Source organism: Aquila chrysaetos, chromosome 2 (genome assembly GCF_900496995.4).
Source record: "Aquila chrysaetos chrysaetos chromosome 2, bAquChr1.4, whole genome shotgun sequence".
Taxonomy (NCBI): domain Eukaryota; kingdom Metazoa; phylum Chordata; class Aves; order Accipitriformes; family Accipitridae; genus Aquila; species Aquila chrysaetos.
The window spans coordinates 66,915,294-66,939,221 of NC_044005.1; the positions used below are offsets into that span (position 1 = coordinate 66,915,294).

The 23,928-nt window shown below is 38.8% G+C and overlaps 1 protein-coding gene across 13 annotated transcripts in view; it reads right to left on the minus strand.

Annotated features, from left to right (window-relative positions):
- Window positions 1-23,928, minus strand: part of KLHL32 (kelch like family member 32) — a 131,379-nt gene that overhangs the window by 57,251 nt on the left and 50,200 nt on the right. For 12 of the 13 annotated variants that reach the window (XR_003926509.1, XR_003926503.1, XM_041118572.1 and 9 more), the window contains 2 exons: window positions 15,633-15,740; window positions 4,683-4,781 (listed from right to left, as the gene is read on the minus strand). Coding sequence is in view for 11 of the 13 variants with exons in the window: in XM_041118572.1 (XP_040974506.1) it covers window positions 4,683-4,781; window positions 15,633-15,740 (207 nt within the window). In the remaining 2 variants the exon portion in view is untranslated. Of the gene's footprint in view, window positions 1-4,682; window positions 4,782-15,555; window positions 15,741-23,928 lie in introns of those variants that run through there. The other variant, XM_030036325.1, reaches the window with a different exon arrangement.

The window sequence follows — 23,928 nt, forward strand, 5'->3', positions numbered from 1 at the left end:
TCAGGAGAAGGAAATCCCATTAAAAACTCATATTCGCAATAGCATTCCCTCCTTATTAAGACTCTTTGGCTGTTGAAATAATTTGCAGTTTGTGGCTCTCTTTGGTACTGAATACACAAACAGCTGAGGAAAAAAACAAAACTTCTTACATGTACAATCAGTTATGTAACTCAGACGTATTTATGAAACAAACATTTCTATGTTCTGAATAAATCTTTTAACACACTTATTCTCTTGCATAAGAATAAAGTCATCATGTACCCTTCAGAAAAATATTCACAAGCTTTAAAGCGCAAAATAGTTCTCACACACACACTGCCTAATACCATATTCTCTACAACTCCATTTAAGAAGTCGATTCTCAGATCTCCATCACATTCAATCATTCAATACCTTCAACTAGCTTTCTGTTGCCTTCTCCAATGTCATAGTAGGACAGTTATGGTCCACTGGAACTCCAAAGGCTAAAACTTTCAAAAGGGAAACAAGACATTCAGAAAACCCCTTCCCATTATATTTCAAAGTCTACCTGTTGGTTGGAGCTCTCTGCGTTAGCCTCCTTTGAAAAACCTCAGCCAAAACTGACAATCAATCTGAGCTAGAAGAGGAACTCAGGAAACAAGAGTCTTAGAGAATTGGATGTGCACTCTGCAAGGAAATGCTGTGTGCATGATCACAGATCTTAGTGCAATTCAAGATACACAAAGCTCAAGTCTTCAGCTTAGCTTTCCCATACCTACGTAGCAGCAATACAACTAAAGAACAATCACATTGCCTTACCGTTTGTATAGGTTGAGACGGATGTGTGAGATTTCAAGCCCTGCTTCAATGTTTAAAGTACCTGAGAATTATGCAGATGACACGATTGGAGAGATTCATGAATATGTATGTATTTCAAATAAAATACATCAGCATGCTTCAAAAAAGTTCCCTCTACAAATGAAGCTAAAAACAAAACCCCCAAACAGCAAAGGCTTCGGAGTAATCATAATTCAAGATATGACACTGCTGAGGCAGGGGGAGAAGTCTGCACAACACAAAGCTGGAATTAAGATCTAAAGTAAGGAAGGAATGCTTGGGCATTTCTCTTGTTTGCAAGTAGAGAAAATATGATCTACAATTCTTTTAAAATAAAACTTAGTAAATTATCAATCCAAAATGAGAAGGAGTTTTCCAATGAGAAAATGGAATAAACATTAGATACTACAGCACATTTGATAATGTGAAGTTTATAGATGATAAAACACATTTAGTAAGCTAGCAGTGTTGTTAGAAACCTCCATTGTGTCATGCTATCATAAATGTCTTAGAGATGGATATTACCTAATTAGGGGTGGGGAGAAAGAATGTTCCTCTCCTTTTTTCTGTCTTACCTTTGATCAAAAACTCTTCATAAAAATGCCATAAATGTGCTTCTAACAATTTGTTACAGAAATCTTTTTGAGATTTATCAACAAATTAAAGTGCTTTAAGCTGGTTGGTCTGTAAGAAAGAGGATCTGTCTTATAGAATAAACAAGATGTTATTTGGACTGAGACAACTGAGCGGAAATTCCTTAAAGATCAGTGAATATAAAAGTCAACATTGGCTGGAGATGAATCTGCCCCCAGTGCACTGCAAATCATCTTCGACAATTAGACACTTCAACAATCATCTTCGATGAATTACATCAGTACAGTCTTGTTTGGAACCTCACAGACTACAAATACGCCTTGGAACAGATATGTGTATGGGCCACACCAATTGCATTTGTAGCAAAAAAAATCCTGATTGAAATCCATGGAATAATTACAGGCCCCAGATAAAAGTATCAAAAAGAGATGAAATTGTCTTAAGCTCCAAAAAACTGACAAGCTGGATCATTTAGAAAAAGAGAAGAACTAGAACAAGCTCTAACAGTAAGAGCAGCACACTATGGGAAAAGCCTGGTCCAATGCAAACAATTAAAGATAATCCTAACAAGTTTAAACTCTGTCATCATTACACAACAATAATAAACGACAGCTAGGTCCCACATACTATATTTCCTGAATTTATGCTAAACCAAGCTAAGTTCATGATATCTGAACAATTCAAAACAGCAAGAAAGAAATTCACTAGTACAGTAAATGAAGAACTCTGCAGCATTCAGACTCATCAGAAAGAAGAGAAAGGGCAAGCATTATTCTCTTCCCATCATCTGTATCATAGCACATGGGGTGACAAGACACCCCAGTTACCAACTGCAGCAAGAATAAGTGGCTTTAAGGAAGCTTTCTTTAACTACTTCAATTTTATTTTTAGATAGTACTAAAATAAAGCAATAGATATTTTTAAAATCACCAAATAGCATGTAGAACATAAACAGATAATTGATATAATTAATTTGGACCCTGAAAGATATCACAGTCTTTATGCACGGTACCTTGTTGGACTCTGCTAAGAAGGCTTATACAACTACTCAAGGTTGATTACTTGTATGGACTGCAACTCTGCAGAACAAACAAGACAGATAAATTACTGTGATCTATTCAGACTGCAAATCTGTCCACAGATAATGCATTGCTGGGGTGAACCTGGTAAAAAATACTGTAACAAGAGTAAAATACGGTCTAGAGCCCAACATGATGTAAGCTACAGTCATCTCACAGATGTCCATACAGATTCAAAACCTTACAATGAGACCCTGATTCAAAAATACTTTACAGAACTACCACTGCTCTGTCTCCCAACACATATTCTCCTCCTTATTCCCCACCCTTCATCCCCTACCTTATTCGCTCCCTCCATCATTGTACATCTGGACACTAGGTCCCACCTCCTCTTCATTTTTACACCAGTGTAGCTCCAGTTACCCTACCTTGGCATACTACTCAAAATACAACAGAGCTCTTTCACATCATCTGAGTAACTGCATATTGACCGTCACCTCCAGAGAATTTTTACTGGTCTGTTAACTACAGAGTAATGTTTGCTCACTCCGGGGGGGTTTGGGGGGGGAGTGGCGTGGTTTTGGAGTTGATTTTTTGTTTTGGTTTGGCTTTGTTGTTTTTTTTAATTCTTTAGCAGACTGTTCCTAAATACTTGACTATGGCTTGCACATCAAGGACGAGATCCAAAGCACTGCTAACTCTACAGCTGTCTTTCCACTGCAGTGACCTTGGGATTAAAAGTATCAAGATGGTGCAGAGGGAAGAGCTACAAATACCAGAGGCTGCTCAACACAGGTCATAGAAGAAGTTAGTACAAGGACTTACACTAGGCATGTACCTGGCTCCTTTCCTACAGTCCTCTCATATCCCTACCTCACCAGCAATACAATACTCAGCTTTTTCCCTGCTCTTCAATATTTCCCCTAGCTTCTTTGCTGCAGTGGTCTCTTTGGTTCAATTTCTGACAAAGACAGAGCATGTAAGCAGCAGAGACATGCTCACACTGATTGATTTGTTAGGGGGACATTAAATACAAGCCTAACATTGATAGTCATACAGTGTATCTTTTTTCTCATTACAGTAACCCCTTCCCATGCCTGCCTGACAAATGGTAGGCCAACTGGTTTTGTGGCTTATTTGCCATCTCACATTTCTTATTTCTCAAACCAACAACCTTTCCCGTTACATTCCACGTCTATTTTCTCGGAAAAACTAAATCCTTCCTTACATTCCTGAAAACAAACTGATACAAATTGCAATACTCTACCAGGTCCTTTAACTTTCTAATCAATTTATAATGCACAAATTAATACCACCTTATTGTCTGAACATACATGTTCAAGGCTTCCCTAAGGCTAACACTCAAAGAACAGATTCTTTCTCCATAAGACAGAGCCTTCAAGTACGTCCTGAAGCTCTTAACAAGAGATCCTGCATGCCTATGGTACTCAGTAGCTCAGTGTGCTGCCAAGCACATTCAGACTGTTCAAAGGCAGTTATGCTGTTGGAAGGCAAGTGCATACAGAGAGGATTGTGCTGACATGCATTTCCAAGCCCAACTGTTGCACAGATACAGCCAATGAACCCTATTTCAGAAACAACACTGAAAAATTACAAAGAAAAGGAAACAGTTCTGTAGAATTGCTATTGCCTTTTTTTTTTTTAATAAGGCTTTTCATTTTCATGGTTCTTGCTACCATCACGAGCCATCTCCTATACAAGCCAAGCACAAAAAATTATTTTACTGGATTTAGATTTTTTGCTTCATAATGACGGCCCTAATGTTGATAGGGTTATCAACATTATGGGCACAAGGCCAGTTGAGAATAAGGTGCCATTGTAATAAGCCCTACCCCTTCAGTGAGAGGTAGTAGTGCCCTGGAATACGCATCAATATTCTGTTGTGAACACATATGCATCTGAATGCTTCATGATACTCATGATTGCAATATGGAAATATTTAACATTTGGTAAACTGAGGCAGAAGGCGGCCAATTCTCTGCTAAAGGAAGGAATCAAACTCCCACGTGCTGATACTAATGAGTGGACCATCCTTGTTTTCAGGACTGAAATGGACAAAATGGATGGGAGGAGAAAGCACCTATCACAAACTGATACCCAAATTACACTAAAAATTCATGTCTCCTGAAATCCAGTTTATTGCCATTTAGGCTATACCAGGTATTGCACTAATACTCTCCTACTGAAATTAGGCTTGAAACAAAAATTTACCAAACAGAAATGGCTGATAATTAGGCAGAGAAGCCTCACCTGAATGAGATAGTGAGAACATAAACTGAGAAGCTCCAGCAGCTGCAAATGACTCCCAGCTGCTAGGACATCCTGTATCACCCCTGGTTCCAAGAGGATCTGTGAAGAAGAAAATGGAAGGATTGTCATGTAGAATTCAGAGTACTTGTAGAAAATACTACAGGCCTTTGTTATTTCAGACATTTAAGTCAACATAAAGAACAGAAAGAGTACAATTAAGCATATAGAAAAGTCTTTGCAGGATGGGGACAGAGTTTTTAAAGTTCACCTGAACTGCCCAAAGGATTTTTAAGCAGATTTTCCTGTGAGAGTCCATAAGCCACATTACCACCTAAATCCTTTAAAACTAAATGTATGTTATGTATTTTAAAAAGAGACTTTTCAAAATAACAGAACCTCTTTTTGTTATCCATATACTTGTATGCTTCCATATATATTGAGGAATCAGGCCAACAGAATTGACTCAGAAGTCTCCACAGTTAGTATTATTCATGCTTCTAAAAAATATAAAGGCTAGGAACACCCTTCCCATTCTGCATGGTACCACTTCACAATTTTCCTAACCACTGTCTTCATTTTACAGAGCAATGCTGTGAAGCTACAGAGTGAGCATGCTGCTGGGGAAGTGCCAGAAAGGGCTTAGAAACCAAGACTGATTATTCTGTCACTTGCTCACATAAAACTCCTACTCATTTCAATTAAAATCACGCATAGGCAGCAGCCAGGATAATTGGGCCTCAGCTCCTAGCCTGCTGTCTTGGGGTCAGCTTGTCAGAGCATCCCTTTTCAGGGCACAGAAAAGTCTTTGGGAATACAGACAGTGGTCAACTTCTTATCAGCAATCACATCCCAAACTATATTTAAATATAATATTAGTTTTCAGAAATGGTGCAACATCCAACAAAAATCAGAAATGCATGAGAAAAAATAATTTTTCAAAGATACTCAGTTTATTCAGAGTTTTGTCCTTGTTGTATTTCCCCTGGCAACTTTGGTTTCACACCACATGAGGTCAGTCTCTCACTGCTCCACAGCGAATTGAAGCTTTTTTCAGATCCTTTTTCTTCTGCCCACACGATTTAGTTTTATCTCACAGCATCATTTATATGTCTCAAATGCAGTGGAATAAGGAGGATGGCAAACAAAAGGAAAGACACTCATCTGCATCTTTTACAGTTAAACTGTTTTTGAGGAAAATGAAAAAAATATGTATGCATTTCTTCAAGCAAAACCACAAATTATCTCCAACATAATGCATATACTAGGAACAGGAGAGAAGGGGATTGATTCTTGTTTATATCAAGAACTCATTTACATTGAGTTCTGTCAGTGTATGACATGCTTAAGGCTTGTGCAAATCACTGTATATATTCATACTAGGTTTTAAGTGAACAAATATGTAATTTACATACCGTATAAAAGTTCTTTATCTAGCAAGAAAGACATGTAAGGATCTTAATGTAAATGAGAATCAGACCCAGCACAATCCAGGTTTTTGGCTGGTGCTAATGAGGTTGCTATGCATGACAAGAGGTAGTTCAATAGAAAGCTAGAAAGGATTTCAGTTACAAAAATATCTCCAATAGGTATATTTTAAAAAAAAAAGAGCAGCACTGTCAAATATTTTCAAGTGAGAACTCAAGGTCAGACTGACAAAGCAAGCTATTTTAGACTTTGCAGTGTTTGTTATTCAGACATCATTTACACTGAGGAAGTTGTCATCTGATGTCAAATTACTTACTAAGTGCCAGCCACCAGCTTAGCATTGTTAAAGACACAATATGAAGAGAACCAGAACCCTGAGCAGATTACTACCTTGTAGGCATAGATAAACTATATTTAACTGTGATAATATTAATGTATTTTAAAGCTACAGCAATCCATTTACAAATGATACTAGTAGCATTATGAGATGAGAAGTAGAACAAGAGGCAAGGAAGTGACTGGTTACTACCTCGAGGTGATATGCACAAAGTCAGCAACAAAAGTTCATTTCAAGGTGGCAGACATATTTCTTACATGTTTTTCTACTTCTTAAGGCTTTCCTATACCACGCAAGATTTATTCTGCTGAGATACCTTGGGAAACACAAAGGTGAATATGTTAACTGAGGAAAGTCTATTTTGTCTCTTCCCAAGACTTTGCCTTAAATGGAACTATCTGAATTTTTATTCAATACTTATTTGGATATAGGCAAAAATACAAATTCATCCATGCTAAATGTTCACCATCAGCAAATTGCATGCTGGGCAAACCCACAAGAAAAAGAGAACAATAAGTAAAGAAGGAAGAAAATACTGCAAGCCTTCCTTCTACTAAAACGGGGGTAATTCACAATTATTCCACACCTCTTAGCTTCTACACATTAATGCAATTACTTGATTTTTATTAATTATCAGCATAGCTGTTTGTATGCTATATAGGCCATCCATCTGAACCTTAACATTAAATGCACATAAATACCACCATATGCACACCACAAGTACACACAGTGACTGACTCTCCTCTGTCTAACCCTCAAAGCAATAGCTCTGAGGTCTTCTGAGTGATGCTTATTGAAAATTAAGGAGAGGGAAACTAAGATCTACTTTGGATTCACACCTTCAAAATTCATCACAAATTACTAGTGTGAACGCTAAAGAGAGAAGCTTAATCATTTTCCCTACTCCATCCTCAACCCAAGGGTTACAAGGCATAATTACCAGCGCAGAAACTTGGAGTAATTTGGAACTGTCAACTTCAGACAAAACTTTGCAATCTTCACCAGTGAAGGATGTGCCTTTGTATGACACATGCCATCTTAAGACTGGTTTCTGTGCTATTTTTATATTAAGATTAATTAGATGCAATTCAGGTACTGCACCTGGCTGCATCCTGCAATCAATCCTCTATTCAACTCTTATTTCTGAGGGTTAATTTTCATTATGCTCTCAACTTTTCTCTGGTCCGTGATGCTACCCAAGAAAATCAGCTTAACCACCTTCTCCCTGTATAAAATGGGCAGATGTTACAGATAGCCTGAGTAACTTATTGTCCCAAGCCACCAGGTCTGACGTACCACTCATTTTCAATCTGACCTCCTTTGCCAAGCTATTTTTCTCCTCCTCTACAATGCCCACCTTTTAAAACAGGAATCCTGTTCAAGGAAGCCATTCCACCCTCCATTATCCCACAAACCCTTCAGAGAGCGCACACTAAATCCAGTTCACTCCCTTTTGTGGGCAGATCAGTAGGCCAAGGGACAGAAAGGATGCAAAAATTTGGTGTTTCTTTGCAACAGAATGCCGAGTTCACAAGATCCAGAAAGGCAGATTACACAATTTTTTAGATCCACATTTCCTAGACATACAATTTAAATCTATATGGAAATGCATCCATTTATGCTTCATTGATATATTGAGGAAAGCTGCTCTGCAAATGCAAGAATTAGAAACTTTCATAAATTAAACCTGAGTTTCTGAAGTACAATTCTGAGGCAGAAAAGGGAATTCTATAATCAGCCCCATGGTCACAGATACACATGGCCCTGAACACCCTCCTGTACATCTACCCTCTGGGCAGCAGTTCCAAAACTGGAATTCATTCTCCCTTCCCCAACTCACCCTGCATCCCCTCCAACCTAGTACATTCTAGGGCACTGGGTAAGCAGGGAAAAGAATAACTGACATCACACATCTCACCTCTTTCTTCAATCAGTTTTCTTTGGAAGACTTCTTGGCAGCAGAGCAACTAGCAGCTATGAATTCTTGGGCTAGGAGCAGTATTTGAACCACCATCCTTTCTCAAGGACAACGACTCATGCCTCACCTCCACACTGCCCAGACTGAGAAGATCCTCCTACTCTTTTAATGCCTTCTGTCCCCCTACCACCAACAAACCAGTATAGACCAACAAAAAAATTGTATAGTTGTAGCAAGGAGGGCAGTAATGGACAAAAGAGAGTGAGGAGGAAACTCCTTAAACTGTCCTTCCCAACAAAGAAAGTTACAGCCTGAGGGAGAAAGTAAGGTTCAGATTAACTATCACCTCTATGGAGTGTCATGAGGTTTATAACTGGAAAGAACAACTAGATCATTTAATCTATTCCCTGTATATTGCAGGCCATTATATTTTACCCAGACACTTTTAAAGACACTAAACTAAAGCTACTTTAGGCCCAAGGAGGCTAAACTCTGTGCCCAGACAAAGAAGAAGAGATTGAGGGTGCACTTTTTTCACTTTCATTCCAGCTACCCCTTTATACCCCTGTATTTCCTTCTCATTTCCTTACAGCTGTTTGTGGGGCCCTGGAATAAGTTAGGTGGTGGCATGATTCACATTAAAAATAAACCAGCATTATGCTATAACAGTAAGGAAATATGCAATGTCATGTCAGAAAATTCTACAAAGTAACCATATGGAATTTACCACAGAAAACAAGAAAAAAAAAAAAAAAACAACAAAAAATCCTAAGATACCTGCCAGTCTGATGCAGAAGAAAATTCCTTCTTGACTCCACTTGCAGTGATCAGCAATTCAAACAAGACAGGCATCTAACAAAAGTACCACTTGTTTTTCCCCTCTGGAGACCATTCTGTGTGCTTCAGAGCAATCAAAAAACCTAACTTTTCTTTTAGAACAATTTAGACTGCATTTCACTCGCAACCAGTTAGCACTTCTGCCTGTCTCCCTGTTCATTCATGCTTCAGTTAAATCCTGAGCTCCTTGCACGTTGAGAAGTGCCGCTTCAAAAAAGTGTGAGCAGGGGAAGAATGTTCTAGCCCCCCGCAGGCAACTGCCCAAAGCGCTGGCATGTAATGTTTGACAGCACTCGTTACAAAATCCAGATGTCTCATTAGCCAATGCCAGAAGGAACCATGACCAGCCTTTCTCTGATATAAGTCATAATATTTTTCCAGAAAACTAAATGAAAGTCTGCATAAAATGCACAGCATATAAATCATAGAATATATCAAGTTGGAAGACAACACCCATAAGGATCATCGAGTCCAACTCCCAGCTCCTTCCAGGACAACCTAAAACTAAACCATATCACTAAGAGCATCATCCAGATGCTCCTTGAACTCTGACAGGCTTGGTGCCATGACCACTTTCCCAGGGAGCCTGTTCCAGTGACTGACCACCCTCTCAGTAAAGAACCTTTTCCTAACATCCAGCCTGAACTTCACCTGACGCAGCTTCATAGCATTATGAAGTAAGTACCATTATTATAAGTAAATACCATTATTATAAGTAAGACTCTAAGCAAACTCACTATTTTGGGGGAAGACGTTTCATTACTTTGGTTACTTTCAGCTCTAGAAAAGCTGTGTCGTCCATATCTTGATACCTATCCAGAGCAAATAACATGAAACATTTAACTTTCTCTGCAATAAACTGCATAAACTGAGTTATTTAAGCTCTGTATTATTTTAAGCCTTCTGGGCAATCTGTAGCTAAACAGTGAACCTAGCACCTAATAGCCGTAACGTAGTGCTAGGCACAGAAACAAGATCATCCTCCTGATAGAAGTAAAAAAGGAAATGTCCAAAACTAAGTATCAAATTTGTATTTTTGGCTTTGAAATTGCATTGAAAAATAATGTCAAGTACAGTAAGACATAGTCCTGCTGTAATCAGTTTTCCATGACCTCGAAATGCTGCCCCCGGTAGAAAAGAATGAGGATAGTTGAAGTCACTTTTGCTAGGGACGCCAGGCAGTTTAACCGAACCCTATGATTCATTTTAATCAAAAGGCAACCAGTGGAACTGCTACACACAGGACTCAGGAGGTCACTTACCCAAGAAAATCAACCATCACAATACAGCTTTGCAATACACCTCACCCACAAGTAAGCTAGAAAGGATTAACAGAGTAAGAGGTGCTAAGATATTGACAGCTATCTTCACCCCGGTCTCAACTGAAAATGGCAGATGAAATACTGGTTGATCACTAGAAAAACTTTCACCATCAAACGAAGGGCTGATTTGATGACAGACGAAAGCCAAGATTCTATAAAGGAATCAAAGCAATTATCAGGAGAAATAGTTGTACATAAAAGTATTTATTTCTATATTTCTGTACTATCCGAGAAGACCTTTCACTCTTCCATGGTTTTTTGTTAAAGAAATAACTAAGCGAAAGAACAATTTCACAAAGGAGCTGTAAGATAATACTTTAACCATAGGTTTGTGTGCATGAATTTGAAAAATCACCAGATGGTACTCCTACCAGTTCATGAAACCTGTTTGGTAAAGTGATAATAGCTGTTACAGGTTGACAGTTTTTAAATTAACTGAATACAAGGTAAAGTTAGTAAATAAAGGCAGTAGTTAAATAGGACTCACACTGATAATGCATTAAAGTAATGAGAGCAACCCAAGCACATGAAATAACAATATATGTGAAAATATCATTAAGTTCTAGATTTGTAACTGGAATAATATACTGATATTACCTTTATTAAAGACTGCTGCTATGTTAGCATTTTGTGAGTAAAGGAAGATATGTTAAATATGCTAAGACACAGAAAAAGTTTAAAGCCTATTTTTGAATCATTATAAATGCAACTTCACATGTGGCTTTCAAGAAAAGGAAACATTTCAACATTCTATAAGCACAGTATAAGGTTGTGTTAATCTTGGGCTAAGAAGATACCACAGGATGAGTTACCCCAAAATTCGCTTTTGGAGAAAGAGCTGAACTGAAAACATCTCTTATATATAAGGGTTGCCTCACTGATTCTTTCTTTTCAGCTTTGGTAATTCAGAATAATTTTATAGCTTTAAGACAACAACATAATTTCTATTACAACAGAAACAAAATATTATGGTTTAGAAAAAGAAAAGAGACCAGCCAGTTAGGAACACAGGACTTGGTCAGGAAAACTTGGTATTAAGCCCTAATAAACCTGCTGGTTTGCTGTGTTGTCTTTGGAAAGTTATTTTCTCCCAAAATAATTTCCTGTCTATGATGTAACAAAGTAAGGGCAGCGATTACTTGCTTTTGTAATGTATTTTGAGGTCCTCAAATAAAATTCTATCTAAATGCAAAATATTTCTATTACCATAGACCAAAGACATAGGATAGAACATAATTACAAAGAAGAAAGATCCAAGTCAGCAAAGCATTTCCGTATACATAGGACTTCAACTGTGTATTTGTATTTTTGTTGAATTAGGATCACAACCATCTGCTGCAAATTAAATCCAGTGTTCTTGCACAATTCTTTTTTGAAACTATACTGCAGTGCCTGCCAGCTGATTCAAATTATGGTATCACTTATTACATATGTATGAGATTAACATAAAAGATGTAGTTTGCTGGACCTAAATTTGAGGAGGAATGCAAGAGCCTCATCTAAAATGAGGAGCCTCAAAATTCAGTTCAAACCACTTACTCAGTCCCACAGCACTTACAGTTTATAAGAGCCTGTTTTCAGCACTGAAAATTTCCAGATACCCAAAGCTTTTCTTTTATTCAAAAGCACCTTTTCTTGTAATGAAGAGTGACTCGCCACCCAAATACACTGGCCTATTTAGGGGCTATCACATGTCTCCAAATGAGATTATATCTCTTGGTAACGGGAGTTAAAAACAAAAAAAATAGTAAAAAAGAGCAGGTAACACTGCCCATGACTCTCTAACCCAGTGGTTAAGACTCTTACTTGGACAGAAGGAATTGTGAGCTCCAAACTCTGCACCAAAAACTGTTTCTCTATACTAATAATCTAAAATATATAGTTCCTGTATTGATTGTACTTCATCCATCTCCCTTCCAATGCACATCTGACACTTGCAAAATGCCTCTGTGAGGAGGAAGGGTGAGTAATCTAGTCACTGAGACTCTGGCCTGGCCTTATTGCTGCCAGCTGTGAAGTAAAAGAAAGAATGACCTTAAAGGCCTTTTATGAAGAAAGGACATGTCAACTACAACAGGAAAAGAGAGTCAACTACAACAGGAAAAGAGTTGTATCTCTGAATTCTCAATGTGGGGACTACATGGTAAAATGCCTATGGCCAAGGGGGAACGTATTTAAGATGGGTTTTGCCAACGATTTCATTATTAGAGAATTACTGAGAGCCTACACGCATAGAACAAAACCAAATTCTGCTGCTATTTGTTAGTTTTTATTTATTTCTATACCAACATTTCTTTCTTTGTCATGATTAGGGACGATAGTAATGGATTAATTGAGTTGGAATTATGATACTGTTTATATTTGAGTTTTACAACAATCGTTTCTTCTGTTGAACAATCAATTTTCCCTTAAAATCAGAATATTTCCAGCAGTAATTACGATAAGGCACTGTCTGCCTAAGTAGACAGGAAGATGAAGTTCGTATTTTAAGTCCGCAAGCATATTTCAAATTAAAAAAAAAAAAAAAAAACCCAAAACCAAAAACCAAGTGCAGCAAGGATGACAAGAGTTTCATTTCAGATCGCAATGTCATGTTAAAGATTAAATTTCTTAATTTTGATAACTTTCATAAACTGGAGGCATCAAATATTGCCATCATGCAATATTAAATATTTCCACCAGATGTCTCCAATATATTATTTTACACAGAGTTACATTTGAGTTACTACACTTGAAATGGAATGCAATTTTAGCAAAATATTAAAGAAATAAAGAAAAAGCTGAAATTAAATTTTTATCTGTTTAGACATGGATACCTTAGGACTGTCCCTAAATTGTTGTCAGTTCCACAGTGTTACCTAAAGAAACAGCAATTTTTTGGACTAACATTTTGGCCAAACATGTTATAAAAAAAACAAAACAAACAAACAAAAAAAAGAGTTCATGGCTTCCACTTTTAAGAGGCACATCAGATCACGTCTTGATACCTACATTTTCAGAGCAATATAAGTTTGTAATTAGCATGAATGAGTTTTGGTTTACTAAGTGTTTTGTTTGTTTTTTAAATCAGAAAGAGTTTGCAGACCCAAACTAAAGACGACTGTTTTCAGAACTCTGATGTAAGCATGCAGTAATCCAGTTATTTATTAATAGCCTTTGTGGATTACTCCCACTCACTACCTTGAAACGTTCACTCAGACTCTGTCAGCCTGAGTCAGAACATAAGCAATGCTCAATACATATAAACCCAGTGCCAGAAGAGAATTTCAAGGACAAAAGGGAAAATTCAACACTGCTAATTCTCAAACCTGCATATCACTGAGTTACGCTTCAAAGGCATCTTTATAAGAACACTCCTACAGAATCCTTGTCATTTCCCTGTGCTTCAAAGTAGCACTTTGTGTATCTGGTAGACACGACAGAACAAACTTTGCCTTATAATTACTTACATATATGAGCAACTTTACATACAAGCGTATCTATATTTAAGTCCAGAAGCGCACTCATTTCTTCAAATTAGATTATACCTGAAAATTAAAGACTCAAAAGTCTCTACAGGATCAAGGATAGAAGGCACATATTATTTATGAAGAAGCTGAGGATACTATCCTGGAAGTAATGTCGGGTGACAAGATTGTTGGCTTACATAAAAGCCAAATCCATCTTTTCAAGGTTCTCAACATAGTTTACACAGGTTTATTAGATTTTGAATTTTGCTGAAAGATAGGGGAGTATACCTCTATTCACAGCAGACAGGACAGGTCAGACAGAAATCAATTACAACCCATCTTCTCAAAAGATACTTCGATTAGCAACAACAGTTCTCTCTTTAGAATAATCAACTTATAGTTTCAAATGACTAAGATGATACAGGTGCTCAACAGCACAGGAGACATTCAATTTTATCTACCAAAACTTTCAACTGAAAGAACAAAAAGCATACCAATGACAAGTTACATCCTGAGGTCTTCAGAGAATTCAGTAATTTAGCATGGCATCTCTCTCTCTCATTTATATCAAAGAAATCTTTGAATAAGTTATGTTTTCCATAACAGCAGAAAAACCACAAATTTCGAATGCTAGTCTTTAAGGCCAATGCTAAAGTGTAACTGTTGTGTGGGCTGGTGACAAAAATAGCTCCTTTAAAACAAGTAAAAAATTTTCTTTCCTTATTTTTATTTAGTTCCCTTTGAAGAAAATTAAGGCCATATACTTAATCCATAGTACAGAAGCAGATGCCTTAAATTTGTATAACCCAACAACTCTTCCAGAATAACATAATAAGGATTCAAACTTTCCTTTTCAAAATCAACTAATAAACAAATATATGTCATTGGATTCAATTGTTGTAGCAATATTTCCAGAAATAGTTTGGTTATCTAGATTTTTAGACTCCAAAGTAAAAATAGCTGGGTGTTCTGAGCTCACTATCCATGAACTCTGAACTGAGATGAAGTCATACAGTGACACTGTCCAAGCATGCAGTGCAGAGATATGGCAGGTCATATATACTTTTTTTTAGCAGAGGGAAGAGGAGCATCGCTCTGCATTTTGTGAAGTAACATAACATGATACATAACCTACTATCATAAAGAGTGCTACAATAAAGATGTGTAGTACCTATAAGCATTTACAAACATGCTTGGACTGCATCTGTCCAGAGAGTAAGAGACTACTTTTCCCCTCAATTATATAATTTGTCAAACAAAGCAGAGTTAATAAATATTTATTAATAGGAAAACACCAAAAGTATTTTTCCTTTCTTTATATTTAATTTAGTATGCAGAATCAACTCACATTAAGTTTTTATGAACGGCCAGGCCACCATAAAAGGGGCATACAACTCCTACATGGTTCACTACCTGGCAACAATGCACATAAACAGTGTTTTTATCAGACAATCCCTCTAAAGGAAAAAATAAAAAAATAAAAATAAAAAAAAAAAACCAAACCGAAACTGTGTAAGAAAAGTAAGATCTGTTAAATCAAAAGACCTTGTATTGGGCAGTGCACAAGAAAAATAATTTCTAGTACCTCTGTAAAGGTCATCTTCAGTTTTTATTGCAGTTTGCTTTCGTTTGTGTCTCTTACATTGAAGAACTGTACAATACCTGTCCAGTATATGCAAAGTCCAGGGCTTGTTTTAAACCGAGGCTTGTGACACCATGCAAATTCACCTCATCAGCTTCACTTTCAACCATGCAGAGACTGAACATTGCCTATGGAAAGAAAAGAAATGTTATTAACCATTAAAAAAACACCCAGTGAAGGTCCAGGAAGAAGAAGAATGATTTTTCCATCTTCACTAACCTTTGTTTTCCCTTGGATAAGAATTCTAAATAGCAACAAACTTGTGAGTTAGAATGAGATCTACACCAAGTTTTCAATGCTAACCCCATAGCAATCAATGTTGCAACTGAGCCGTTTTATCAACAAAGAAATACAAAATCTTATTCTGTAAAAACTGAAACAAATCCCTTTGGTCCATATATATATACTTCTTAATGAAGTAATTCAATTGAAATCAATGTGAACAGTCACAAAATAACATATAATTCAATAAAAAAGATAAAGAACTGGACTCTGGAAAAAAAAATAAAACTACACAAGCACCACTACAAATAATACTTATGTATAGTAACATTACATATAGGAAGGAAAAATAAGCCATACACAATTACTTGTATGAGAAGAAGGGGCAATTAATACACCATCTTTTATAAACAATCCTTTCCAAATAAGCATCTCAGACCAGAATGTGAACAATAAAATACTCAAGTTATTGACTGAGGAGGAAGGATGAAGATGCAGTCACCTAAACTTACAACCTCCCCTTACTTGTTATTGCCCCAGTTTCTCAGATGTTAAAACCTAAACTGAAGACTGGTAAGGTGCTTCCCTTATGGAATTTCCCTGAAAATAACACTGAGGAGAGCAACTGTCCCTTTCATCCAGTCTTACCTTCCAAATCATCAGTCTTCAGTGCCTCCCTGAACTGAAGCAACCATACTCAGTCTCTGGATCCTTGTAGGAATCTTTGTCTTCCCTTCTCTGTTAAACTAAGATTCCTGTCTTTGCCCTTCACTCTTTCCTCCCAGCCTGCACTCCTGCTGCAGTACCCCTACTTACCACTCCTTCCCTCATCTATCAGTCCCATTCTCCATTCTTTGTCACTCTCCAACACATTTTTTAACAAAATATACCACTCAGTCTTTAGACAGTAAACTGCAAACAAATAAACTGAACAGTTCTACCACCTGTCATTGCTAAAGAGAGTCTAAACTTATCCCCAGTAGGTTTTGCACCAAACTTAATGCCTCTACGGAGGCTACCAAACATCACCTTGAATAGAATAGAATCATTAAGTTTGGAAAAGACCTCTAAGATCATCAAGTCCAACCATCAACCCAACACCACCATGCCCACTAAACCATGTCCTGAAGTGCCACATCTATGCATTTTTTTAACACCTCCAGGGATGGTGACTCAACCACTTCCCTGGGCAGCCTGTTCCAATGCCTCACAACCCTTTTGCTGAAGAAATTTTTCCTAATATCTGATCTAAACCTCCCCTGGCACAACTTGAGGCCATTCCCTCTTGTCATATAGCTTGTTATTTGGGAGAAGAGACCAATCCCCACCTCGCTACAACCTCCTTTCACATAGTTGTAGAGAATGATAAGTTCTCCCCTCAGCCTCCTTTTCTCCAGGCTAAACAGCCCCAGTTCCCTCAGCCACTCCTCATAAGACTTGTGCTCCAGGCCGTTCACCAGCTTTGTTGCCCTTCTCTGGACATGTTCGTGGTGGGTTGACTCTGGCTGGATGCCAGATGCCCACCAAAGCCGTTCTATCACTCCCCCACCTCAGCTGGACAGGGGAGAGAAAATATAACAAAGGGCTCGTGGGTCGAGATAAGGACAGGGAGAGATCACTCACCAATTACCGTCACGGGCAAAACAGACTCGCCTTGGGGAAAATTAATTTAAATTATTGCCAGTCAACAACAGTAGGGTAACAAGAAATAAAACCAAATCTCAAAACACCTTCCCTCCACCCCTCCCTTCTTTCCGGGCACAGTTTCACTCCCGGATTCTCCACCTACGCCCCGCAGTGGCACAGGGGGACGGGGAATGTGGGTTGGGGTCAGTTCATCACACGTTGTCTCTGCTGTTCCTTCCTCCGCAGGGACAGGACTCCTCACACTCTTCCCCCGCTCCAGTGTGGTGTCCCTCCGACGGGCTGCAGTCCTCCATGAACTTCTCCAACGTGGGTCCTTCCCACGGGCTGCAGTTCTTCACAAACTGCTCCAGCATGAGTTCCTTCCACAGGCTGCAGTCCTTCAGGCCCAGACTGCTCCAGCGTGGGTCCCCCGTGGGGTCACAAGTCCTGCCAGCAAACCTGCTCCAGCGTGGGCTCCTCTCTCCACGGGGCCACAGGTCCTGCCAGGTTCCTGCTCCAGCGCGGGCTTCCCACGGGGTCACAGCCTCCTTCAGGCATCCCCCTGCTCCGGCGTGGGGTCCTCCCCGGGCTGCAGGTGGAGATCTGCTCCACCGTGGACCTCCCTGGGCTGCAGGGGGACAGCCTGCCTCACCATGGTCTTCCCCACGGGCTGCAGGGGAATCTCTGCTCCGGCACCTGGAGCACCTCCTCCCCTCCTTCTGCACGGACCTGGGGGTCTGCAGGGCTGTTTCTCTCACATGTTCTCACTCCTCTCTCCGGCTACCATTTCTGTGTGTCCTGCAACTTTTTTTCCTTCTTAAATCTGTTCTCCTAGAGGCACTACCACCATCGCTGATTGGCTCGGCCCCAGCCAGCGGCGGGTTCCACTTAGAGCCAGCTGATATTGGCTCTGTCGGACACAAGGGAAGCTTCCAGCAGCTTCTCACAGAAGCCACCACCGTAATCCCCCCCGCTACCAAAACCTTGCCACACAAACCCAGTACAACGTTCCAACACCTCAGTGTCTTTCGGGTAGCTAGGGGCCCAAAACTGAACACAGGACTCAAGGTGCGGCCTCACCAGTGCCCAGTACAGGGGGACAATCACCTCCCTGCTCCTGCTGGCCACACTATTTCTGATACAGGCCAGGATGCCGTTGGCCTTCTTGGCCACCTGGGCACACCGCTGGCTCATATTCAGCCGGCTGTCGACCAGCACCCTCAGGTCTTTTTCTGCCGGGCAGCTTTCCATCCACTCCTCCCCAAGCCTGTAGCGCTGCGTGGGGTTGTTGTGACCAAAGTGCAGGACCCAGCACTTGGCCTTGTTGAACCTCATACACTTGGCCTCGGCCCATCGATCCAGCCTGTCCAGATCCCTCTGCAGAGCCTTCCTACCCTCGAGCAGACCAACACTCCCACCCAACCTGGTGTCATCCGCAAACTTACTGAGGGTGCACTCGATCCCCTCGTGCAGATCATTGATAAAGATATTAAACATAATATCATAACAGGCCCCAATACTGAGCCCTGGGGAACACCACTTGTGACTGGCCGCCAGCTCTAGTAAAGAAGCACTTCTTACGAACATACTCTCTGCTACATCTGTCTCTACTCTGGCTGATACCTGCAGAAGCTGAGGCAGTCAACAAGCACACTGGATTTCATATGTGCAACCTGTCCATCAAGCACGGCTGAATTTTAAGGAAAGAATAAGCCCCACCCCCTCTAACAGTTTAGCACATAGCATTCACCTGGACCCAGGTGCCTTTTTTGAAGAACTTAGTGTTTCCTGCAAATAAGTAATTTCTTCTGAAAATGTTAGTATTTTCATCATTAAAATGCCATAATTTGACATAAATCTTTGCCTGGAAATCATCCAGTATAAGCAAGCGTGGCATTTATCACAGTCACTCCCTGTATTTTTGCAATTTCTATTTCAATAAAGTGATATCAGGGCTTCTTCCAAACTGGCAAGAAAAAAGAAGCATCAAATAGTTTAAAAGGTTTATCAAAAAAAAAAAAAAAAAAATGCAGTTAAGACACAGCCATGAAATATACGTAGCTAGAAAAAAAAACAAATTCTAACAAGTTCAGACACTTTTCTAATTCCATTAAAATTAATTAGATTTGGACATTTCGTTGTCACTTAGATGTATCAAATGAGCTCTAATAGCTACTGTGAGGCTTCAGGGCTTCCCAGGAGCTGCAAGGTACCCATCAGCCACCTGCTCCCTGCAAAAGCAGACCTGCAAAAAAAAAAAAAAAAAAAAAAAAAGACCAGACCTGTTTGTGTCTGGAAGAGACAAGCTTCTCTTCTCAGAAATTCACTACTAAATAAACTTTTTGGATAATATTCTTTTCACACACCAATTCCTGAATAAAGAGAGTAAAGTCTCAAAGCAACACCTGTCTACATAGGGGTAGATTTTCACACCTTCTGTACACTCAGTTCCATCACAGCCTGCCTGCAGAAAGGCTGGAAATGCTCAGTGATACAAGATCCTGCATTCTCCGACTGCTACAGCAACTGTCTGTACACTACCTACCTGTACAAAGGAACCATCAAAAGAGAGTGTGGTTACTAATAAATTTTCTATTCTGATCAAGGGCTGATGTCCTACACAACAGGTTAAGCTTACAGATACAAAGAAACACTTAACTGAATATCATCTGTACACCATGAATCACTTCTGTGAAGAACTGGTAGAGTTCTTCTTTGTAGACCTACTAACTTTACCTTTAGGAGACTATTCTATTGTATCACAAAGATTCCAACATGGTCCTTACACAAGGTTTATTGCTGCACTTAACTTAGTAAACTCAGCAGGATCAGGCCACTAACTCAGTTACTGTCCATAATCATCCACAGCATTTAACGAACGCAGCCTCCAGCAGAGCTTTGACCCCCTGCCAACTAGCGCTCTCCCAGGCAATGCCCAGTCTATGGTTCAGGGGATATCTCAAGCTATGGCTGTTCTAAATAGACAGCATGCATAAAGCAAACCTGTTTGCAGAGAGGAGAAGGTTTAACCGTACAGACATGAGCCATGCTGTGCCAGTCACTTTTAAAGCCAGAAAACATGCTCTTATCCATCTTATTTACTAGTACAGGCATAGTCTAATAGTGCAATAGGCTATTAGAACTGGAGCTGCCAGTAAGCCATAGGACTGTGGCTTTGCGTGCCATCTGCTATATGGAGTTCATTTTCTCTCATACTATCCTCTCAGTATTCTGTGGAAGTTTTTGATATGGAGTATGAACTACATTTGTTTCTCAGGGGGCAAGGCCAAAGAACTTGATCGAAAGATAAGGTCTGCAATGGTCCTCAGACAGTTCACATTCAGCTGAACTGGATTAGCCTCCAGGAAAGTACTCTCCCACACAGATGAACCTAGTACTGCTCAGTGATCCACACTCCCTTCACCAGCAGGCAAATTTCCTTCTCAGCTTGATAGTTTAAAGGTTTAGTCCAGCATGAAAAAAACCTGTTCAATCATAGGCAGAAATTGAGCTCAAACTCAGTCTGTAATTTGCACTGCTGTACTTTAATATTGTAGTTTTAACTGTAGAAACATAGGGATCATTAAATTCTGGCTGGAGACTACCAATACCTGGAGAATGAGTTACAGCTGGGCTGTCAAACTCTGATTTCAGTTGCATCTCTGAAGATGCTCTGAGGTTTTGTGAGCTTAAATAGATCCATCAGTCATGCTTTTAATGCAAGGCTAGTAGCCTACTTTATTTTTCCCTTGGGTACATTAAAAATAAGGCAATAAGATAAATATCTCAGGTGGATGTACAAGTGACAGACAAGAAAAACAATGAAATATAAAATATTTGGACAAGTGCACAATTCGAAGTCAAACTTACTAGAAAAGTGACCAAATTTGGCTAAGCATGAAATGTTAATTATTTTAGTTATTAATTTCATTCAACAATGCTAATATGTCTTACTTTATTTTAAAATACTTCAGCTTGGACAAAATAAAATCTCTTTGAAAACACCTCATTCCTCCTCCAAGAGCTTCACGAGAGTGGGCAGTACAAGTTGCCAATATGTTAAACAAAAATCCCTTTTATAATAAAACCCACTGGTGAGAGGATCTGTCTTTTCTTCCAGTTCCTTTAAATATCCAGGTCTTGTTCTGCCATCCAAATCACTCAATGAGCCAACATTGTGGGAAATACAGTGATTATTTAAATTCTGCTGTTTTAGTCAAGATTTTAGTTAAGTATACCAATTCCCCAAAAGAAAAGTAAACACAATCCACTTCCCATTCTGTGGCAACTGCTCCAAAATTCAGGTTTCAACATCCTGTCACAAATGGATATATTCCATTTCTGGAATTTCTCCTCACATTCCAAGCTCACAGTTGTTTAAGAAGCTACAAATTAGGATGGCCTCATTTTTGTGGGGCAAGCAGATGTTTTATTAGCTGTTAAAAGAGGAGGAAGGAATCAACCCTCTATTCTTCTTCTAATCTTGGCTTGAAACAGAAACAGAGCTAGAGAACTATTCCCAAAGGAAAACAAAAACAAAGCACACAATCCCTAGATAAAAATAATCAAACCATAAACCAACTCTCAGACTCTTGAAAATTTGACTTCAAAGTAACATGGCAAGTTGGCGGGCATTTAATACACAGCACAACTGCATGCAGTTTCGCTACTTTGCCCTCAGCAGGCAAAGGCACCTTTATAAAATGGTTTCTTCTGCAAACACAGAACACAAAAGACAAGAGCTCAAAACTGAATGGCACACAATAACAGGGTGTCTAGGTTCAGATGTGATCAAATTTGATGTAACCAGGCAGAATAGCCTGAGTAAAAGATACTTTGAACAGTCAATGTATCTAACTTTCCATGCTCAGCTTCTGCTGCTGAGCTTAGCTTTCAAAAGCAAAATGCAAGATGGGTGTAAAATACCACCAAATCAGAATAATGTATTACTGTTAAAATAAGTATAAGACAAAAAAATGTCTAGATACGTTGATTTTATCACTCAGCACTGCAACAATCCTCCACAACATACAACTTTAAGAACAGACACCAGGGTCACAGAAACACAAAACTATATTCAAAATCCCCAAAATACAAATTGCTCACTGTCACAATGGTGAGGTAAAAAACTGCTCGTCTTTGAGTCATTTTCTTACTTACTCAGATGTTCCATATCCATGAGAGTAATGAGCCTGTCCTCATTTGTGCACATCAATCTTACAGCCATGTCAGGCATAGCAAGCAGTAAATCATCACAAAACAATGAATTTGTATGATATTTTACACAAGTAAACTCTTTCAGTGAATTCCACTCAACTTAGTGGCCTTTTAAAGGCAAGAAACAGATTCAAAACATACGCAGCCTCAAGAGACAGGTAAACGAATATAAAAATGGTTATGCTGTTAAAAAAACCACAGTGACCAAAATTATAAGTAACTTACTGTTATGAAGCGGGGAAAGAAACTGGAATTCTTATTATTAAGCTTTTATAAGCTTTCTGCTGGGAGTTAAAGAAAAAATAAATAAAACCAAACACTGAGGTAACCATTGGATTCTAATTTAAATCTGCATAATACCTGTTTAACATTTAAGAGATTTTTAAAGGAAATTAATAAAGTCATTAAATTAACAATAATATGATACATTGGGTAAATACTGGATAGAAGGGAAATTGGTAAAATACCCGAAAACTTGAGAGAAAAGGCGAGGAAATTGTCATCAGAGCCTGTAATAATAATGTCTGAAGTTAGGTAGCTGTATAACAAAAGTAAGTAAAAATGTTTTCTGTGTAATCAATAGATAGAAATAGGCATGTTTAGACACCAATTTACAGAACTTAGTGGGATGAAATATCTTTTGTACTTTAACTGTAGAGGAAGCCTAAACACTTAGCTTAGCCCAGATGCCTAAAATAGGTGAAAATTTTAATCCTAAGATTAAAGGGCTGAGTGAATGGAAGGATGAAAGTTGAAGAGATAAGTGAATTGTGTCCTTTTAGTGTACATTTTAGAAGAACAGAAGAACTTCTGAAGATGAGTATTTCTGGAATTAAAGCTACAATGACAGCAATAATAAACTAAGAAATGTTTGCACCTGTAAGTTTCTTTCCTGTGACAAATTACTACATATAAGAACCAAAGTTTTCTTTCACTTCTCTGAACTCATATAAAGTCATTTCTAGTTGAAAAGCCTTAGTTGAGTGGCTTTTCAAGAAATGAAAAAAAAAAAGTTACAGATCACCAATTATGAAAGGTTGAATCCACACAAAATGCCTTCAGTTTGCCTATCTTGACCTTCTTATGCTCATCCGTTACTTCAGCTACATCAGCCCCTAGCCAACTTTTCTGGTATGTTCCAAATGGGAGATGAGCAAATGACCATTTAAATTACCGCCTTCAAGAAATACCCTGGCTCTTCTAGGAGTAAAGTACACGGTTCCAAGTGCATTGCAATTACCTCTAAAATAT